Raw genomic sequence first — 22,480 nt, forward strand, 5'->3', positions numbered from 1 at the left:
CTGATGACAAACAGGCTACTGCATGTGGGATTTTGTATACTTTGGTCTGAAGTTAGAAAAGGAAAAGTCTCCCAAATGTGAGCAAAAAACTACTGCAAGTTTCTATAAACGTTCACAGATGGAAGGAGACCAATGGACTAGTTTTGGCACACAGACCGAAGAGGCTCTGCCTTCCTGTGCCCCAAAACCAGAAGCCACCCATGCATGTTTACATCATTAAGTAGTAAAAGAGATCTAGAGCAACCCAAATACAAGCAGTGCAACAGTAAAGATGGCCAGAAAACCTGCCAGCATTCGATAATGGAATTTATTCAGAAAAATTTCTCAGCTAAGATTTTGGGGGCGGACAGGGACAGACAGAAAAGGACTCACAAAAGTTTGTGTAGAGTGGGCTGATGCATTCATATTTATACCCAGACAAAACAGCTAAAGCATCTGGCATTTTCCATAAACCTTAATAGCAGCTGCTCAGCACCTTTGAAAAGCAGGTTCATCACTTAGCAATTTATACGCCGGTTTCAGATAGAAGAAGGACCAATATAGTCATCTGACTTGTCCTATGACCCAAACCACAGAACTTCCCCTCACCTTGACCTCCATCATAACCGACAACCTGCAGACTTATCTTTGTGACAATAATAAAATCATGACTTCAAACAGTTTCAATTGTGAAGATAATTTGATACCTAGTAGTATCTTTCAACGATTATTTCCCCTTGACTAGAGGACCTCATTTCCACTTCAATGCTTCCAAATTTCATGTTCCAACAACATTTTCTGTGCCATTAAAAAAAAAAAAATCCCTTTTCAAAATCTGGAGAAACATACGAAAATTTAGTACCGCAGCCTTAGCTCTGCCATGTTTTTCTTTCAGCCATTACAGTCAGCCTCAGGCTGTAATTCAGCAGTGGCCCAAAAGGCAGGACTCCACACTGAGGTTAGTTGTCAGACACTACTCCAAGTGTTCAAACATTCAGGCCTCCACCTTCAGCTAACAGCTAGCACCTCAGTTTACAGCCCAGGATGTGCTGCAGATAACATGCAAAGTGCAAAGCACTCTCCTGCAGGAGACAAGGTGTGACAAACACAGCATAAGACGGTACACAGTTAGCAAGGAGCTGAAGGGAGCCAAACAGTTCAGAGGGGACTGTCCTAACAGTTCATCATGCTGCAGGAGGTTTCCCATCATCAGTACTCTCTCCACACAGTCATTCAAATGCTATACTCACACGGATTACTGCGGTCACATACAGGCAGAGACATGCACGATCTGCCTCTTCTTTGCACAGCCGGAGCAGACACAACCTGGCTCTGCCAGGGATGATGTCTAGCCTAACTGATGCGGCACAGGGCTGGGGAGGCTATTAAGTCCCACAGAAAAACAAGCCAGTCCTCTGCCATGCTAGCACTATTCTGCAACCTCAAAATGAAGAGCTGGCTTGCCTCCAGCCAACTTCAAGTACAAGCACAGGACAGGCCCCAAAGACACGTCCTTCAGTACAGCCTGTTCTGAACACCACAGCCCAGACGTTTGTGAAGGGGAACAAAGGATAAAGAGCCAATGCAAAGAGTGGTTTGAAGTTTGAAATTTGCTCTTCAAGAGCTCTGTCCTTCAGGCTTAACCTGCTTATGCTAACTGCAGAAACACTCAGCTCAAAAGGCAGTTCCGTACACAGAGCTTAAACAAATGACCCAATAAAACTCTATAAAATAAAGGACATAATGCAAACCAACAAACAGCAAGTTATATGTATACTTGACATAAATACATGCTTTCAGCATGGAAATTAAGTGATTTGAACTTTTTGGTAGAGATGCCATTGCTCCATTTTGAGCAGCTTACCCCAGAACTACAACACACAGAAAAGCGTCATCTAATGTTTTTAGTGTTAGCCTTAAAACACACTGTGTTTTAATACACACCCAGCTGTGTGGTGCAGTCGACATGCTGGAGGGAAGGGATGTGCCATCCCAGAGGGACCTTGACGTGCCTGAGAGGTGGGCCTGTGCAAACCTCATGAAGTTCAACAATGTCAAGTGCAAGGTCCTACACATGGGTCAAGGCATTCCCAAGCACAAATACAGGCTGGGCGATGAGTGGATTGAGAGCAGCCCTGCGGAGAAGGACTTAAGGGTATTAGTGGAAGGAAAACTGACTATGAGCCAGCAATGCATGCTCACAGCCCAGAAAGCCAACCGTGTCCTGGGATGTGTCAAGAAAAGTGTGACCAGCAGGTCAAGGGAGGGGATTCTCCCCTCTACTCCACTCTTTTGAGACTCCATCTGCAGTGCTGTGTCCAGTTCTGGGGCCATTGACATAAGGAGGGCATGGACCTGTTGGAGTAGGTCTGGAGGAGGCCACAAAGATGATCAGGGGGCTGGAGCACAACCCTTATGAGGCCTGACTGAGGGAGTTGGGGTTGTTCAGCCTGGAGAAGAGAAGGCTCCAGGCAGACCTTATAGCAGCCTTCCAGTACTTAAAGGGGGCTACAGGAAAGATGGGAAGGGACTCTTTATCGGGGACTGTAGCAGTAGGATGAGGGGTAACAGTTTTAAACTGAAAGAGAGTAGATTCAGATTAGCTATAAGAAAAAAATTCTTTCCGTGAGAGTAGTGAGACAGTGGAGCAGGTTGCCCAGAGAAGTTGCGGCTGCTCCCTGACCTGTTCCAGATCAGGTTGGACAGGGCTTTGAGCATCCTGGTCTAGGGGAAGGTGTCCCTGCCCATTGCAGGGGGTGGAACTGGATGATCTTTAAGGTCTTTTCCAACTGAAACTATTCTATGATTCTATATACAGATACTATTTTAATGGTATTTAGTTTTAGCATGAGCTTGTATAGTTTATTCTTGTACTCATTTATTCTTGGTCAAATGCACAGCTTTAGAAATATGGCCAACATGAAGCAATGAATATTAAAGTATCTAGCTGTCCACTGTTTTTCACAGAAATCAGACAGGAGAGAAAAGTCTGCTATATACTTCCCAAAATCAGACTGAAGTGACAGGAAACACTGTAAGTGCTTTTAAATGCAAACACACACAATGAGAGAACTTAACTGAAACCTCTAGCCACAACTAGTGGTTTCTCCTTCCCTTCAATTTAAGTTCTTCAAATCCCTGACTGCTGCAAGCATCTGCAGAAAGGAGAGCACAACCTTAAGATTGGCTCTTTATGCCACACAGAGAACAAGACAACCGAGACAGGTTTGGGTTTGACCTACCCTGTCAGGTTAAACAAACTGTGCGATAACCCTGACCAAAACAGACTGTATGTGTAAAGGCACAACCTTGCCATACCTCCTTATAGATGATTCATCTCAGACAAACCCATGACCTTGACAACACAGTGAAGTATGATTTTCAACATTTATAGTGCTAAGAAGTAAGCAGGCAGCATGAGAACCTTCAAGTCAGTGAAGTATGCTACATGGAAAGATCTCAGCCCCTTAGTGCTAAAACACATTATAGACAGAGTTTTGGTTTTGTGAACTGAGAGATAATTCAACAGACTGTTCTCATGTTGAACTGTTCCAACTTACAGGTCTGTTGTATAGCTGGGTAAGTTAGCAGCTGTGGAAAGACTTGAGGTCCTTCACTAAGTCAGCCTCCCTGGTTTAGTAGAAAATATCACTGCTCACGCTCAGAAATTTATCTTCATACCTTTCTTCCTGTTAGAGTGTATTTTAGACAGGATATTTTCCAAGTAAAATAATAATGTTCCCTGTTTTCTCCTACCTGAAGACACTGGATTCTAAGGTCAAGGGACCAAGAACTTGAAGTGACTGCAAGAATACCAGCAGCAACATAATTCCACCCAAATATCACCTTTTCCATTAAAATTTAGATTCATACCCAAACTCTTAAAACTCAGGTAACACTACTTAAATGCAAATATTCCAGTTTTGTTTCTTCTTGAAAAGCTCAAGAAGTGGTGGAATTTCTTCAGCCCACATCCCAGAATCAGAAAGAACAGTTAAAATAAAGCATTGCCTTTCAACACTCAACATTTCCCCCACCCCATGTGCCCCTTGAACCAGTAAGACCCATAAATTCAAATGTCAGCTATGTTCCTGTCAAGTTACTATTACCTGCCTAACATAGGTTTGGGGTGTTTCCCATGTATTCACTGTCCATACCTCAGACTCTGAGGACAATTTTTAAAAAAGAAAATGTTTTCTGATTGCATTCAGCTTTTAGTGCCAGTGCAAGCTAAGTGATTTAAGTGAAGCAAGTTATGGGTATCAATATACCATAACAAACAGCTTGAAATACACAGACATTCAGACTTGAATTTGTAATCCCTCTCAAACTCAAAAACCCCACTAAACCCCTGAACAAGATAACCACTCCCAGGAAACACTGATTATTAGAAACAGCAGAGTCTTACAGCATTAGCACAGAGCTGTAAAGCTGGAGTACTAGTCTAGATCCCAGACCCCTCCAGGGAACTTTTATTCCTTAGCTATAACTTGGTGAAGCACTAATTAAGAAGATTTAACAGATTAAAGTGTGAGTTGCTTTTATATCAAATAGTTGATTCTATTTTAAATACTCAGGAGATGCTCCATTACAACAGCTGCAGACATTCCATGAACATCTACAGAAGCAGAGAGTATCATTAGATCAGGATGACAAACATGTAAGCAAAAACTGAAAAGCAAAGAATTTTACAAACGGTGCCTCACAGAAACATGGAACTCTTCAGTAACTGAGCTGCTTTGTTTTGCTTTAAATTTCAATTTACATGCTGTTTCTGGGTGTTTCCTCATTGTTTTATGGTTCATCGTACTAGCACGAGCATGTCACAGGCAACCTCACTGTGCCATAAGCTGTTGCTAAGTGATCCTCTGCAAACACACACAGTTCTTGAGACAAAATCATAAACAATCCTGATAGATTCAATAAAGTTGTAGCACATCAATCTTAAGAAAATTTATGAGAAATTAAAATTCCCAATCATCAGCAACTATGCTTGGTACTCCTGTCTACTGAAGATGAAGTAAACTGTTAGCTCTTCTCTTAAATATTAACTTGATGGCATTACTGCAACCAAAACTTGGCTACACACAGATATATCTGGGTAGTACCAAAGATGACCTTCAAGACAGCATTTCCATGGACAGATTATTTTTCATGTATGATTATGCACCATTTATATTTCAATTCCTTACACAAAGCAAAAAATACAGCATAACATTACTTGCAAAACACTTATGCTGTAAGTAGAGTTAAACTCCAGGAGAGTCTCAGACAACAGTTATAAAAAACAATCCTCAAAAACTGGGAATATTCAGCACTAAAGAAAGGCAAAAGCAGTCAGATTCATTGATTTGAAAAGGACACATCAAGAGTCACAGAACCAAGAGCTAGAAAAACACACAACAGACCCCCTTCTGTCTGTTAAGAAAGCATAGAGCAGCCCACAATAACCTCAGCTGATTTGGAACTACAACTCCTGGGATATGACCATGGCTCAGCAGCTGCCTGAGAACAGCTTTCAAGTCCCAGGTGGCTCCAGGGCAGTGGGCTGGCCACACCTGCCTCGTAGAAGAACCTTTGGCTTGAGCTCAGTCTCTCCAAACTGAGCACTGCGCTCTCCCACTGCAAGGCTGCAATTGTGGTGCTTTCAACTGGTTCTCTGGGGTTTCACTGAGGCAACCTCTGAATAAGGCTCTCCCTCTTCCACTACTGTCTGGAGAGGTCCTCCTTGCACACAGGAGTGTACACTGGTTGGCAGAGAAGAGACTTGGTAACCAAAGCCAGGAGTGTGATGAAAGCAGACCTACTGAAAACATCATTTAAACCTTCTTAGTGTCTTTAGGTGTTGGAAGAGTGAGGAAGGCAGAACAGTAAGAAATCTGCAGAAACATACATTTTTCTTTGACACAGAGTGCTCAGAATAAACACAGGACAGGATGCAGGCTGCACAGTCCCATTCTTTCACTTCAAGGACAGATTTATCTCCTGTTCTACTCGTTTCTCTCAAAATATGATTTTTTTCTAGCAACCTTCCAACTCTGTGCCTCATCCACCCTTTTTTCCCTGCACAACTCAGCTGCAGTCCTCACACCAAGTCAACCTTGCTTCTTGTCCTCCCTCTTTTTCCCACAAAAACCAGCTGTACCCCTTGGCACCACAAAATGAATTATATCATTACTAAAAAAATAATTACTAGAGTCCCACCCACTCACCATAACTACTAAGATAAATAGTACCCCAAGTTTGTACCTAACTTGGAGGGATGATAATCCGACACCAAATCAGACAGATCACTGGGTTTGTGCTCTCGCCCCCTCCCAGAAGGGATGTCTTTTAGTAAGATTTCCTCGGCTACAGCGAGTGTATACCTGGGAATTGTGTGTGTGATTGCAACCCTTTTTCTTTTGTGTAGTGCTATATAGCCAACCTGCAGTTTGGGCATTTATCACAGGCAATCTTAAAGAATCTGTAGATGTTGCACGAAAATAAACCATACTATTCATGAATCTGACTGCTTCTCTTGAATGCAACCAGACTTACAGTGTATGGGGTGTCTGGGCTGGGTCAGACCTATGGTGACGGCCACTAATCTGCACTATTCATGAATCTGATGGCTTCTTTTGAACACAACCAGACCTACAGCATATGTGCTGTTTGGGCGTCTGGGTCAGACCTATAGTTACGGCCCCAACTGCCATGCCTATTAAGGGATAAATTCAGCCACCTCTAGCCCCTCTAATCTCTGACGACCAGCTAGAACGGAAGGGGATTTATCTCTTACCAAATTTATTCTCACCCTAAATGGAACAGTGTCTAAGTGAGCACCTTAAGAAAAAGGGAACTCAACGACACACAAGTTGAAGAGACAGCTGGAAAAATGCATTTTTACTTGCTATCTAACTTTCCACAATGCAAACTAACTACCCACTGACCATCAGGGTGTGTTGCTGTCTTCTTTCCTTCCTCACACTATATTGAAGTTGGACCTACCCTATACTTATGCAGAAGCAAATATAAGCTACTGAGCTGCCATGCAAAGGGCTGACTGCCCTAAAGTAGTAAAATGACATGACACCAACCAGTCTTTAAAAGGCACTGCAAGACCTGGACTGTACTGGACAGACTGACCATGCTCTGGCCCTAACAGCTGCATACAAACCAGAGACAGCCGCACCAGCTCAGGCACAACACTATCACATCTACACAGCACAGAGTGCTCAAAAGCCAACACAGCTTCTACGTGCATCCATTTTTACGGGTTCAGTCAAAATGATCCAGATTTTAGGAAGCACAGAAGAAACTACAGATGCATCAATCTAATCGTACAAGCAGGTGGAAGAAGCTAAGAAGAGACCCAGCAGACAGTAACATCTAAAACATGCAGTCACAGCGTTTACCAAAAGAAAGCAGAGAATTTGAGCACTCAACTCACCTGTTAAGCAAGACTGACAACCGGGGTGTAGTTTCCTCACTCAGGAGGAACTGAAAGCCATGGGAGGCCAGTGCACGCACTTTACTGGCAGGAAAAAGGTCCTCTGGTCAATGCAGCAGGAGTGTCACTGTTAGAAACCCACCAGCAACTTTAACGTGCCCGTTTTGACTCAGAGATGGAAAAACATGAGGAGCAAGGATGGGTGGGAGGATCTGTCATCAGCAGAGAGCAAATGCTATCTCTACATCCTTTTTAGTCACTTAGTTCATTGATAACCAGCCATTAAGGCCTTGAATGGTATACACGTCATCACAGCAGGCTCATGAACATGTAATCTGCTTTGACTGTTTCATTGCTTTGTGTTTAACAAGTTCTGTTTCCCCCTTTATAGCTGCCAGGTTTTTTTAGCCACTTAAGGATGTTATCATAAAGGAAAGGGTATTACAAGATAAGCTCATCTAGGTCACAGGAAAGAACATTTTCCAAGCTAACCTAAAGTACAAAAGATCTCTCTGCAATCAACAAATTCTCTATAGACTGCAGTCAGCTTGTCCTCTAATCTTTGCCATCAGTAAGTCAATGAACAATTTTAACACAGTAACTATGCTGCTAAGGTTACAGGACAGTGGAGTTGTGCAATGAGGCTTCTTGTATAAAAAAACCAATTTCAGACACACTTAGACCTTTGAGTAAAGGAAGCTCTTAGCTCCAATCAACAATTTACTAGAAAAACAAAGCTAATAAGCTTTGCAGTTTGCAAAGTCAGCCAAAAATTCCTCTGCGGCAGTTGTTTCCCTTACATTTCAGTCTTATAGTATTAGCTCAGTTCCAATGGCATCTCTTCCATCCCATCTTCAGATGACTCTGTCAAAACACCGTAGATAGCTTCTTTGCACTTTGGCAAGGTACCAGAAGGAGGTTGTTTTGTTGGGGTTTTTTTTTAAAAAAAAAAGGTATTCACTAACTACTGAATAGTCATCTTATAGCAAACACTCAAATATGGACAAAATATACTGTAAGTTAATGTGTATAGCAACTTTAAATTAGATATAAAACCTCTTTTACTCAGGGAAACACACCAGTTGGGAAATTAAATGAGGCAACTGTATCTCAGCAACCTCAGGTTGACAACATGATTACTGAACTACCCTGGAGACTAAAATAACTGCTGAAGAATAGCATAAGGTAAACCCACTGCCTAGCAATGACAGAAACAGTCCGTGGTGTGTATATAGGTGTAGTTTCTGCTCTACCACTCATAAGCTCTGTTGTGATGTTTTTCAAAGACAAAGAAGCACCACCCACTGTTTGAAGTGCTAAGGCAGGCACAAGCCAGAGCTGACCTACAGATGAATGCTGTATATTTTATAACTGATAACCATTGTGCTAGTAGGTATTGTACTAAGTTATAACAACCCACTTATGCTGACGTTAAAAGTGCTCAAGTGTTGAAGTACTAAAGCCTGAACAACAGGGCCCAAGCTGAAGCTGCTAACTTAGTATGTAATCACTAACAACGTGTGTAAGCTCACTAGTGAAAGATGCAGCTTAGACAGAATGTAATCAGTAGTGAGGATGAAAGGCCAAGAGAATGTATCCAGCTTTCCTTGTTTAGCCTTGTTCAAGGTTGAGAACCCAAGTGTTTGGCCTTGTTAGAAACTCCCTTGGTTTCCCAACCTGAGCCCTGGTCAGGTTTTGGGTGGAATCCAACAGGAGAATGAAAACGGAAACTTTCCACTCAAAACAAAGGTGCCAGTTATTCTGGCTTGCTGATTTTTGGTATATAACACTGGACCCACTCACAGTGACTTTGGAAGCCTCACCTACGGGTGGATGCATCGCGTAGGATTTCCCCCTTGCCGGGACAGGCTCCCCAAACCCTCGCTGTAACCGGGGCTGCCCAGCCACTGCGGGTCTGGATGATGGTAACGTGTGCAAGTGGTGACGTACCTTTCTTAATCACTACTCTCTCTCTCATGTAGTAATGATTTGATGCATTACCCTGTAGTTTCCCATTTGTTTGCTTTAAGTGCATTATTCTGTCTTTTCTTACTGCATGTTTTCTGTATTACTCTGTTACATTACTTAGTTATCACCAGTAAAATACGCCTACTCTTTTCACTCTGATGTCTGAGTTTAATTGGTATCCTTAATCAGCAAAACACAGTTAGATTTAGGTTTTTTTACTGTGCCTGAAATGTCAGACATCTTAATGACTGGCTAATTAACAGTATTTCTTTAGGATCCTACAGGTCAACAAGCAAACTTGAACTACAGAGGACAAGTTCTCTTGACATGCTTTTATTCATCTGTAATAAGAGTAACAATTATCTTTTGACTCCTTTACAAAAATAACCTAAACATAAGAGAACAATTTAAATGTACTACAGCATCACCATTTTAGTGACAAATCTATGCTGTATACTGAAAACAGACTTGGGTTTGCTTTGTTTTTAATGCAGTTGAGTCAGAGAGCACACCTGGATACAGAGCCTCCTAGGAACAAAACCACAGTGCTCTACAGACAGGTGAGCAGGAAGGGAAGCAGCAGAGCACAGGCTGTGAGTATTATGGATGAAACTGCCTCACAGCACTGCATGGACAAAGCTCAGAGGCTTTTGTGGCTCCTCTGGCTTTGGGATTTATACAGATTCGGTACTATGTCAGTAGCACATGGTCTTTAAATACTAAGATTATCATCCCCAGTATAAACCTGAGCAACAGAGATATATTCACACAAACCCGCTGGAGGAGGCTCCAGGCTCCCCCCCAATCTATGGAAGAAAGTTAACTCCTGCCCACAACCTTTTTCTCTTTGAAAAGAGGTTTCCAAAAGAAGGGACTCTATTTTCAACACTTGCTAAGGGACTGTTTAGTGCAGATCATATCCTTAGGTATCATGACTATTGTGATCCATTTATTAACTGTGATTGGCCCACCCTTCCTCCCGGCATAGCCAGCAGAGACCCACACTAATTTCATCTGGGAAGGTACAGCAGCAGTCTCTTTTTTGACAAGTCATGTGAAGGAAGAGGGATGGAAAACAAAATACACTTAACATACCACAGCTCTCAAATTCCCCATAAATGTGACATTATATTAAAGAAACACACATTTTGGATAACCCATTTCTATCACACTTTGGAGAAATTATGTTTGTAATCATCTAAATTTCTCCTGGTTCTCTCCTTTCTTCCTCAGACTGAAATTCTACATTCAACAATTCCCACCTTAAGCTATTATTTGCACTGCTTTTGGTACCAGTGCAAAATTACCTTTAGCAGTAAATACTAGACAAAGATGGTGACTAAAAATAAGCTGTCAAAAAGTCCACAAGTGTTTTCCATCAGTACGCTAAGTCAACATGAGAGACATTACGAAATAAGGCATAGAAGACATCCATAGCATGTGCAGAAACCCTTTCTGTCTGATCTGCCTACCTCTGTCTGATCTGCCTACCTTTAAACATACAGCGAAAAGACGCCTACACTGTTGCCAAAGAGAAGAAAAAACTGATTTATTGCTTTCACCAGAAATGGAGAGTTAAAGTGAATAAGTATTCCTTTCTAGCAAAAGACATAATTCTTAAAACACAGGTGCCATTGGAAAAAAGAAAAAAGGGGGGGTGGAGGAGAGAAGTTCAGCTGTTCTGATTTAAGTTGAAGACACTCTGCTTTCTTCTGCTGTAATTCCATGAAGGCAATCAGGCTCAGCAAAACACTTCCCAGGTTTTGCTGTGTTTAAATGTGTCCTGTTCAGTGGCACCTGAAGTATATGTGCTAAGAGTTTCTCTGACTTAAGGCTAAAGACTAAATAGAGGAAAACTTAAACTTTAGAGTCTAATGTCGTTAATCACTAGGTTTTATCTGAACCCCATTCAATCTTGTGACATGTATATGTTTATCTCCTTTAATTGTGAAGTGCCAGAAAAGCAACAAGCATGCAATGATCTCCAGATACAATTATCTTAGGTCACAGCTCAGATCAAAGGAGTAAATATGCAGAATTTGGAGAAAGGAAGAGTCAACAAGACATACTAACAAGACTTCCCCAAACTCCACTGATCTTCTGCAGAGTCCTCTGGAAGTTCAGAACTACCAGCATCCTCACTGAGGAAGGCAGGCATACAAACAGCCTCCTTTACTGCCCTGACTATTTTCTCTCTGTAAAGCTTTGGTTTAAAGCAAGCAAGTCTGAGCTATGGTGGATACCACAGTCATTGCTCCTAAAGGAACATCATTGTCTCTGTGGAACAAAACTCCAGGACTGAAGACGAGGTTACAGCTGCTGCCACAGGAATGAGCTTGCACCTCTGAGCAGAGAACTGCATGATTTCACCCCCAAAACAAAGGATGGGGCATTCAGCTGGGAGAGGACACCTCAGTACTAGGGTCAGAGGTACAGTCACCCTTGACATGGTATCATACTACTCACCATCCCTCCAACTCCAAGAAAAAAAAACTCAGAAAAGTTCAAGAGAGCTATGTGCATATTTTTACTTCAACACAGACTTTGCAGTTTCAACAGACTGCAAATGAGACGGGTTGGTTTTAAAATAAGGCATTTCCTGAGTCATGTGTCTCCAAACACACTCCATTTGCCCTGCTCTGATCCCATATTACAACACCTGCATCCAGTGACACAAATAATCCTATTGTCTAATGGAGCCCAAAATTAAAGCCTGGTCTTTGCTGGCCCACAGGCACCCACTGCAATAATCATGATTAATAGAAGCAATGTCTAATTGTCATTTTGTGCAAAGACTGGGACTGGATGCTGCAAAATATTTCTAGACAAGAGGAGGCAAATAGAGTTTTACTCCCAAACATTTCTGTCAGGGTCTTACTTTCATCCATACTCTTTCTTGAGGGGGGATTTATGAAGCTTTGCAGCTCATAGAAGTATCTGTGAAGACACACATACACTGACAACTAAAACAATATTACACATAGCAATCTTCAGAAATTACCAGCCCCCATTAACCATCTCATTTTCCTTCACACGCTCATCTTATTCTACATCTCCCTCCATTCAAGTATCTCAAAGCAATTTAAATGGCATTCTACTATATGGAATATTCCCTTCATTAGCAAATGGAGGCAGAATTTGTGAGGTAGTTGCCCAAAGCGCCTGCTGTAAATCACAGAGAGGCAACTCCCCACTGCAATCTCAGTCCCATTACAACCACCAAAATCTTTGGCAAAGGTCCCAACTGGATTTCCACCCAGGATATCCAAACTCCAAGCACTTATCACTGTTAGGAATCACTGCCTCATCACTACATACCAAGGAGTCAGAAGACAAAGACGCTGGGCAGAGCTGACTCCATGGGCTCAAGCAGTACAAGCTGAAACCTGACAGCCATTTGTTACACATTAGTTACAGATTTTTAAATCTTCCTGATGTTTTCACTCACCCAGGTGATTTCTACAAGTGGCTGCAAACTCCACACCTCTTCTAGGCCACTGGGATTCACAGTCAAAAGAAAGCAGCCAAACCAGCCAGTAAGAGACTCTCTCTGAGGCACAAAAATTTCTTCGTGGTTCTCTCATTCACTCACCAAGGGTGAAAATAAATGATATCTAAATGCATTTTGATCTGTTTAGCTTACTCTGTCTAATTTTTAAGAATGTTTATTTATTTAATCTACACAGTGGAAACGTTCTGTAAATTTTCTTTTCCTTCCCTGCCCCAACAGATGTATATTTATTCTTCTTCCCCACTGGACCAGAAAGGGCCATGCTGTACCTAACTTACCAGTCTGCTGATGCACATGATGATTTAGCAGCACAACAAAAACATCTTTCCCTGCACCGGAACCTCTGCTTCATTCCTGCTGAGCAATGCTGCTTCTTAGGTATTAAGAAGGTGTCACACAGAGGGATCTCCCCTACTGAGAAGGACGAGACTGAAGATTCTGCCTAAGATTTGTTCTTCCAGAGGCCTGCTGTTTCTGGGTTTGAAACCAAGATTATTACACTCTTTTGGGAGACCCCACTTTGTGTGCGTGGCACACTCTGCATAACACTGATGCTAAGAAGTATCAGGATCATTTCAAGATTTTAACCAGCAGCACCTCACCTTCGAGCATGTACGAAGTTCCTAACACAACCCAGACTGGGGAGGGCTGGAGGGCTTCTGTAAGAGCATTTCTAGAAATGCATTGAAGGCAAAGCAAACTGCCATTCTCAGGAGAACATACACTTTACTGAGTGCCTGGCATGCCTGTAAAAATAAGCTTTCTTCTCCCTGTACTAGAGAGCCAACTCTTCAACATCTCAACAACCCTGCTTGCTTTGGAAGCTTTCCAGTCACATCTTTCTGTATATGCCATCAGATATATATTTTATAATCTCCTTTCCTCAGTTACAACACTGTTGTTCCAAGCTTATTCCATTAATACTTCATGTGAAAATAAACCTCTCTGCATTTCAAGAAAACAACAGTTCCCTGGCAACAATTAGTAGAAACTGTTATCATTAGTATTTTACTTTGATTGAAGAATTAAAAAAAGGGGGGGGGGGGGGGGCAGACCCTCAATTCTCCCTTGCAGGCTTCAGTAAAACCCACAGCTCAATGGACAGTTTTCTTCTCCAAAGTAGAAAATTTCAAATATCTCCATTCTCAGAGAGCTGGGGGGGAAAGGAAAAACAAAACAGCAGCCAAGACCACTGTAACTACTACAATCAGCTGTTCCACATCGGAAAACATGTTGTCCTCCATATCCCACTGCTATTAAAAAAATGTGCAGCTTGAAATACAATGACTAATCCCACTTTTACAGCCAACTCACTAGAACATTTTTGTAAGATAAAAGAAATCATTAATGTTCATTCAAACCAAAAATACCCACAAAAAATAGGAAATCTCCACTATTTTAAAGTAAAAAAATATGAGCAGGAGCTCTAGGAAAGCTTGGGTGTGGAAGTGCTTGAAACAGCCTTGGAGTTGCAAGAAACACAAAGGCTGCAAACTCTGTCACACAAAAATCGAACTGGCAATTTGTCAGAAGCCAAAGGGCTGCAGCTAATTACTCTGGATTTGCATAGCTTGTGAAACAAAAATAAATGCATGTCCCCATCAGAGGTACTTGTGACTATTTCCACTTCACTGCACATGTTTTCAATCTTGCATTCTTAAAACTAAGCCAAACAGATTTTTCCTGAAAAACAAGGTAGATGGAGATGTTCCCTCTCTCCCTCGCCAGCATACAAAGTCACACAAAACTGGGTACTTTACTGGCTAAAAAAGAACCAACAACTTTTAATTCCGAATTCGACCCTACGCTAATTTAGGGGATGGAGGGATAAAATTGAACAAAACCAACCTTTTATGAAAAAAGATCAGGAACACCTTTACCTTTCAGAAACTACCCAAAACTCTTCTTTGTTAGAGAAAACAGATTTTTTTTGTTTAATAGTAAATGCCTCATCAGGCAACCACTGCATAACTTCAGAGGCAGCCTTTCCCTTAAAACAGTGATTAAGTGGTAAAAGAACTTACTAAGAAATACTTCAATTTAAGCATTTATTGGCAAATCACCCCAATGCCAGTGCAAGAGCTCCTCTGCCTCAGCCTTGCCATCTGCTGCCTGCACAGTAACTGCCTGCAGGCCGTGGCAGATGGGCTTCCGTCATGTTTGTCACCTGTTCAGAGCATCCACCCCTCCTCTAGCCAACAGCTCAAGCCACTCCAGCTGAGCAGGCAGCTGCGATGGGTGGGAAGAGCTGGCAAGAAAGGGGAGGTATGTAACTGCCACAGGAACCACAAGAGCATTACATTCAGCATACTTTAAATGCAGACAATTTGGTGCTGTTTTTCACTGGAAGAAAGCCAGCAACACCAGGCCTGCTGACCACCTTCAACTGCTCTTCCCTTCCCTTCATGCCCACACAACAGCATGGGGAAGCCCCAACGTCAGGCAGCACGTGGCTGCAGCTGGAACTCCCGCCATGCAGATTTGGCAACACAACTCCCAACAGCACCGGGGCTGGTACACCAACAGATTCCCTACAGGAGCCTGGACACATCCTTCCATCTTCCCTCCTGCAAAACTGGAACAAGAGCATTCCTTACCTCACAGGGTACAAATAAGCACCTTAATTCAAAAAGCACCCTGATACTGAAGTGATGCCTACTTAAAAAAATTAAGCAAATGACCAGCCACAAGGTAAGAGATATAGCACAGTACTCTGTTAAGAGCCCATATTTAAAAGTCAGAAAGACATTTGTTTTTTTCTTGCAACATAACATTGGTTTGTAGTTGCCCCACTGACTTGGATTTAAGCTGCAGAAAACAAATCTAGATCCAAAACACTGCCAGATCTTAAAGATGGTGCTATTCAGAGTTCTGCTCCTGCCCACTGGAAAAACAGAAATGAGCTAACACATTCATGCTCCCAAATGTTTGGGTGCAGGCTCAGACTCATACTGTCTTTGAAAAGTTCATAACCTTGAAAGCATTTTATTTAATTCATCTACTGTACTACCTTTTAAGCCAAGTAGCTTGATGGATGTTACTCAATTGTACTATATAATGTCACACATTGAATTCAGCTCCTGTGTACCGAGTTCACAGTGAATTCTCATTATGTTAGAATTTAATCAGTATTTAAAAAAAAAAAATCAATTACTTCTCACCACACAAGTTGAGAGGTTCTTTGTTTGTTTTCAGTGTGATGCCTGAATAATGTCTTACTGCTGGATAGAGGAGTATGCCTGCTTAGCATCTCACTGCCAGTCCTATTCTTCCATTATTTCTCTTTGGAGGATGCTCAGATTTCCCCACTCAACAAAAATAGAAAACTGGAACCACTCTTTCTGCTGGAACTGAAAGTCTGAGACAAGACAAAACACAGAACTTGAACACAAAAGTCACAGAATGTTAATTGCTATCTAGCAGTAGCTCACTGATGATCTGTACCACACAATTAGCCTTAAGAAAGCAAAATAAGAGGATTTCATCAGTCTAGGTAAAGACTAGAGGACCATCCTAATTCCTCACTGCAGGAAGGAAACAGAAGTCACACAAGTGCTTATTTAAAGACTTCAAAGTCTTCTCTTTAGTAGGCAATTCTTTCCTGTTCCTGTGAAGCATCTTTGGAAAAGAATTTATCTGATGTCTGTTCACATAAGTCAGCACATACCAGTCCATTGTGTTTTGCTATCTGGAAGCCAGTAACTGAACCTTACTTTCTGGCTCACTGCTTATTACTGGGAAGCACATCTACATTCAGAAAATTTTTGCATTTATGTAAAGAAGAAAACAGACAAATACCCTGTGTATTTTTGTGTTTTGAGTTACTTGTCTATTGTCAGGTGTAAGAACTGGTGTCTCTCGAACGGGATAGGTTCTTTAGAGAAGAGGAACAAATCAAAGAAACACTGCTGCTTAATTAACACAGGAAAACAATATTCTCTCTGTTAGGTAAACTTTGTCCAGCCGATCAACACCAAGATATCCTCCATCTAGAAGCAGGGCTACTAGGACGGACCACACAAGGTGACTCAAGCAAAGCTTTCTAGCAACACTGGATGGAGAAAGAGCCCATTTCTGATACATCCTCTACTGGCTACAAGTACACACATCAGGATATATGAAGCACCACACAAGTGATAGGTGTGATCCCACAAAGCCATCGATTCTGCTCTAGCAGAGCAGCGGGAATCAGTGAATGAGTCATACCTTTGGGGCACAAATTCCCAGTATAGGTTAGTCTGACACCTTAACTATGCTGTGAAATTTGAGATGAAGTACTTTTACATGGAGTCCTGTCTAGTTTCCTAAAATGCTCTTACAATAAAGAAATCCTTTCCAATCACTTTGTGTCTATTTGATGACTAGCCACTGAGCTACTCCAACATCAGAAGACTAACAGGTAACCTGTGGAAGGACAGCAACTTCAATCTACAAGGTAAACATTGGAATTTTCTCTCTGCTCAGCTAATTGGTGCTGCTTAAATGTATAGTGCAGATGCAAGGCAAAGGCACATAATAATAAAAGCATATATTGGATTGTAATACACTGGGGTGTTATTAAAATAATAGTGCCCCCTAGACAGTGACACAAATATAGGCTAGCTTCTTCCTGTGCTGTGAAGCTTTGTAAATACTGCTCTGTATTTATCAATCTGGAGGTGCTATTATCACAACTGACAAAAGAAGCTGCTCCTTAGCTATGAACAACAGGAGGTACAAGTAAGGAAGATAATGCTGTAGTGCTGAAAGGTTAAATGCAGCCAGGAAAGCATATGCCCTTTTTCCTTGTAATACATGCAGTTTTCAGACAACCACATATACCTGAAAAACAGTCTCCAGTTTAACTAGCAATGAGAATTTTAAGCCTTTTCTGACAGTGGATTCTTTAAAATAACATGGCCTGATTTTTCAATTTATTTTAAAAGTGATTTTCTCCTACTCCCTGGTGGTGTTGAAAAGCACACTTCACGTGGACTTAAAAGCAGCCTCAACCATTAGTGGCTAACACCCCATTTTCCTCCTCTCTCCTCTCTATTGAGGCAGATTCATCTCTGCTAGTGAGATATAAGAAAACAAGTGTGAAGAACACACTGACCACCTTAGAGTGTGAAATGAGCACTAGGTGAGCATCAGTAAGAGTGAAACCTGACATAAAGCTCTTCTAAGTATACAAAATAAGCCATAAGGAAAAAGCATGCTTCCCCTTAGATCTTTTAGGGCTATAGTGCTCTATGTTACAGCTGTCTTGGTAACGTTTCCCTTCCCAAGTTCCCATCATCCTTTAACTAGCATCTTGTGTGAAATAATAACCATTCAGACCTGGGAAAGAACAAATGTTAAGTAACACCTGAACTTATCTGTAGATGGGCTTGTCACAATTTAAGCCCAGAGGGAAACTGAGTACCATGCAGCCACTGGCTCACTTCTTCCCCTCCTCCAATACCAAAAATCCCACCATACACAAACCCAACACAGGGCTACAACTGGAAGGCACTTTAGTATCATTTCTCTGCTCACTGGGCTACAAGAACATGCCTTCTGCTACTTTTTTTTTTTTTTCAAAGGCCAGCTCCTGTTTCTGTTAAGCCTGACTGTCCTTGAATGCAATAAATGTAGAATAACATCACTTTATCAGCTATTAGACCTTATTAATTAATACATATAAGAAAAGCCTAACACTTTCACCAGGACACTTGTTAAGACTAGGTGGGCTCAATATATGCTCCACAAAAGATGTATTCTCTCTTTCCAAAACCAGTATCTGTAGCAGAGAATTGAATGGAAAAAAAAATAAATATGAAGCCCAGGTCATGTTGACATCTACGTGACAGCATTTAAAAATCAATAAATCTTCGTTCGACGAAAACAGGAGGGGAGGGAGGGAGTGGAGGTGGAAATCAAACACGGTTATTTTACTCACCTGTACTACTTCTACTCCTCTTTTCCTGGAAAAAAAGAAGAAGAAAAAAAGGAATGGTTAATGTTGGAAACATGGGGAAAATGTTAAAACAAACACTAATAGAAAAGGGCTGCCTCATATTAGAACGCAAGCAATAAAAATCTGCACTAATGAACCTGATTCAAATTCAGGAAAGCACTTACTCAGTTCCATTCCCTGCCTAGGAAGCACTTCGGTAGCTTCTGAATCCTGGCCTCGGAAGAGACCCAAGATGCATACTAAGCAGCTGCACCACTGGCACCAATACAGCTGCCAGGTGAGCAGAGGTAGAAAGTGGGTGATGTTAGGGAAGGAGCATCTCAATTTTAGTCAGTTCTACTTTGCTCTTCATTTCTCATCTGCCCTCAGAGTGCACAAATTGCACGACAGTATATTCCACATGCTTGAAAGATCTTTGATTCTGACCCAAAGATACATGTATAAATGTCAGGAAAAATTAACACACCACCTTGCAGCCATTTATCTTCTTACATTTATCCTTTACAGCCTTGTTCTACCCCCATCATCTTGGTACAGAGAATGCTTCCCAGACCTACACACAATGACTTGCATCAGTTGTTCTCTACTTAAAAGCTTCTTGGCAAGGGTTTCAGGCTGTACCATGGTTTGTCTTCATCACAAGCACAAAGATGGCTGGCTCCACAGACTAGCTCTGCAGAGCTGGGAAGGGGACAAAGGAAGGCTACAGGCACAGGTCAGGTCCAGAATGGAAAGACTGGCCTGCATCTGGAGCACCCTGCCACCCCACTGCAACTCCACCACAGATACATCCCCACAGAGCCACTGATCAAGAAAAACAATCCATTCTGGAAGCAGTGCCTCAAAATCGCAATTATTTAAAACTCCAACTAGTGACTGGTACTGCACTGTGTCAGATGGACATAATGGTGCTGGCCTCAGCAGGGGCAACCATCCCTACATCATGTAGCTGCGCCCAAAGAAAAGCTAATAAATTACATGAGTAGTCATGCAGCAAACACGTATGGATTCAACCCCATAAAGCAAGTATGCTCCACTGTCCCAGCCTGAGCAAGCATTGAGCTACAGGCTGGGACAGGACTCTAGGCACATCAGCCCCCAGTGCTGTGGTTTCCTTTGAGCAGAAAGAGACACACACCCAAGTATGTGACCAGGGAGACAGACACAGCATACCATGATACCCTATTCTAGATGGCAGGCAGTCTGGATGTGGGGAAACCAGAGAGTGCAGTGCTCCACGGTTTAGATACATCCTTGGACTTCAGGTCAAAAACTTGTAGTCAGTCTGCTTTCTGCCGGAGCAGAATTCAAATACGTGGGGCTTTGTCAGGAAGGCCCAAGCCTCTGAACACTGGCCATATGGGGAATAGTTTTAGTGATCCTGAAACACCAGGGATAAGAGACTGGAGAGGCCTACTGATTATACACCAAAACGTTGAGAACTGAAATTGGAAGAGCCAATTTAGGCAGATCTGCAGAGATGGTTGTCTACTCTGCTGATATAAGAATTGAGATACAGGTACATGCAGCCAGACAATGCACGGTCACTGTATTTGACAAGTTATCAAGCAAAACAAACCATTTCTGCTCTAGTCTTGAGAGCAGAACTGAATCCCTAGCACAAAGCTCAGCCATCCCTACTCCATACCTGGAGTATATTAATATGCTATATTAATACGCTAACATACGCTATTTAAATGTCAGAACCTTCTCCTCACTTTGAAGACACAGAAAATTTAACTTAAAAAAAAAATCAAAAGCCTCAGCAAGCACAAGACAGGAGTCTCTTCTTCGTTCCCACTAACCCCACATGTGAAAATTAAAGACCCTTCTTGGGGAGGTCACGGAGCAGGACTGCCTAAGTCTGCCCTCAGTGCTTTTCTATCTAAGAGCGTCTGTGTTGTCCATAGTTGCTACTGCTGTACACTGCTGAATACACAATGGCTCCTCCAGTTTTCCAATGGATACAGTAAGTCTTTCTTTCGAGAGACCATTACAAAGATGCCCAAAGGGACAGAAGATCCATCAGCATCTATTACACAAATTGCTCCCTTCTTCCACTTTACCAATCTGGAGTTTCTCTGGCCTAGAAGCACCATGCACTACACAGCCACAGCAGAGAGCTTGTCATGGCTCAGCAAGGAAATTAAAAAGAAAATGAAACCAAGAGCCTCTTGCAGAGAATTTCAAAGCCCTCTTGCAGATAACAGTAGCCTGTAAGTGGTAGTGATTAATACCCTGCCATTATGGTGTGGGAAGCATTGCTGCAGACCATCACCTGAGGCTGCGTTCCAACTATGTTTTGAGAAGAAAGTATGAACCTCGTAGAGAAAGAGTTAATAGCCAAATTGTGAAAACCACAGCTAAGCAAGATAAATAATAAATACTAGGTGGTGAATGCTTTTTGTAAATTAGGGCAGTAGCCTACTCAAAAGCACTGCAAGCTAAAACTTAACCAAACCAGCTACATTTTTGCTGTGTCTGCCCTGGAGTAAACAGAACTCCTCAAAACTGCCACTGAAATACACCAGGCTTCAGCCAGGACTCCTCCAGAGCCCCTGGAAGAACAGAGGTTGATGGCAAAGGCTGCATTTCTTACCATGCCTGCATACACACTGAATAAGCTTTGTTCTACTTTGAAGAAGAAAAATACTTGCAAGCTGGTTGCCAAATCCACTTGAGAGAGTCAGCCCAAAGGTTTCCTATAATCCGCCCCAAAATGGGCTTTGTACATTACTGGGACTTACTGAAACCGACTGTACTGCCCCATCAGAAGGGAAGCAGCCAGACTAGCACACAAGCAGGGAGAGAAGGGGTGCTGCTGTTGGGTATGATGTCACACACTCTTAAAAAGCTACAGGAAGAAGGAAGCAATTACCAAGGTTGGCTTGTAGCGCTGGGCCTTGCCCTTTTTCAGAAGGAGGGGGGGGGGGGGGTGTGGGGGGTGTGCCCCCTTTGGTTACCTGGAACATGAGAACTTTTCATACTTAAGCCCAGGGGACCAGAAACCATATAAGCATGCATATTTTGAGGATTAATTTGGGAAAAATCTTACTGAAATAGTTTTTCTTGAAAATAATTTATTTTAAAAACAAAAGGTAACCAAACAACCAAGATGTCAAGCAACCACGCACCTCAGTTCTGGCATTAGCAGATTCTCCGCCTTGAAGATTTCCTAAGCAAGTGACTTCAGGCTTTTCAGCCAGGCAGGTGACAGCTGCAGGCTCAGGGCAGCAAGACATCCTTATGCGGCCAAGCATGCAATACCATCTAACCACACTGACTGCCTCATGTCACATGTGAAAGAGCTTAAGGACAGGCATGGAAAGCAAGCTGATCCTACACACAAGAAACTCCAGCACCCCCAAAACATAAGCAAACAGAGAAGAAAGCAAGCTGTGGGCCACAAGCTATTACCCAACAAGCAGGACACTCAATGGACACAAGGCAGTTGCTGAATTAACATCCTTGGGAGTCTGACAGAGCTGTGGACCGCTTCTTCCTATGATGCTTAAAAAGCTAGTAAGAAAAATTCATCCTACACTCTTGGTGTACATTCTTTGGGGCTGCTTCTTTAGCAGAGGATAGGCTTTCTGTTAGCTATGCTGAGACACACAGAACAGATGCACTTAACATACATAAGACAGTACAA

The 22,480-nt window shown here is 42.2% G+C and overlaps 1 protein-coding gene across 1 annotated transcript in view; it reads right to left on the reverse strand.

The window, feature by feature from the left end:
* ITPK1 (inositol-tetrakisphosphate 1-kinase) overlaps window positions 1-22,480 on the reverse strand; it is a 156,806-nt gene that overhangs the window by 101,701 nt on the left and 32,625 nt on the right. Inside the window, exon 3 of the mRNA XM_074908571.1 lies at window positions 18,811-18,835. Within this exon, the coding sequence (XP_074764672.1) occupies window positions 18,811-18,835 (25 nt within the window). The remainder of the gene's footprint in view (window positions 1-18,810; window positions 18,836-22,480) is intronic.

This window comes from Athene noctua, chromosome 6 (assembly GCF_965140245.1).
Source record: "Athene noctua chromosome 6, bAthNoc1.hap1.1, whole genome shotgun sequence".
In the NCBI taxonomy this organism is placed as follows: Eukaryota; Metazoa; Chordata; class Aves; order Strigiformes; family Strigidae; genus Athene; species Athene noctua.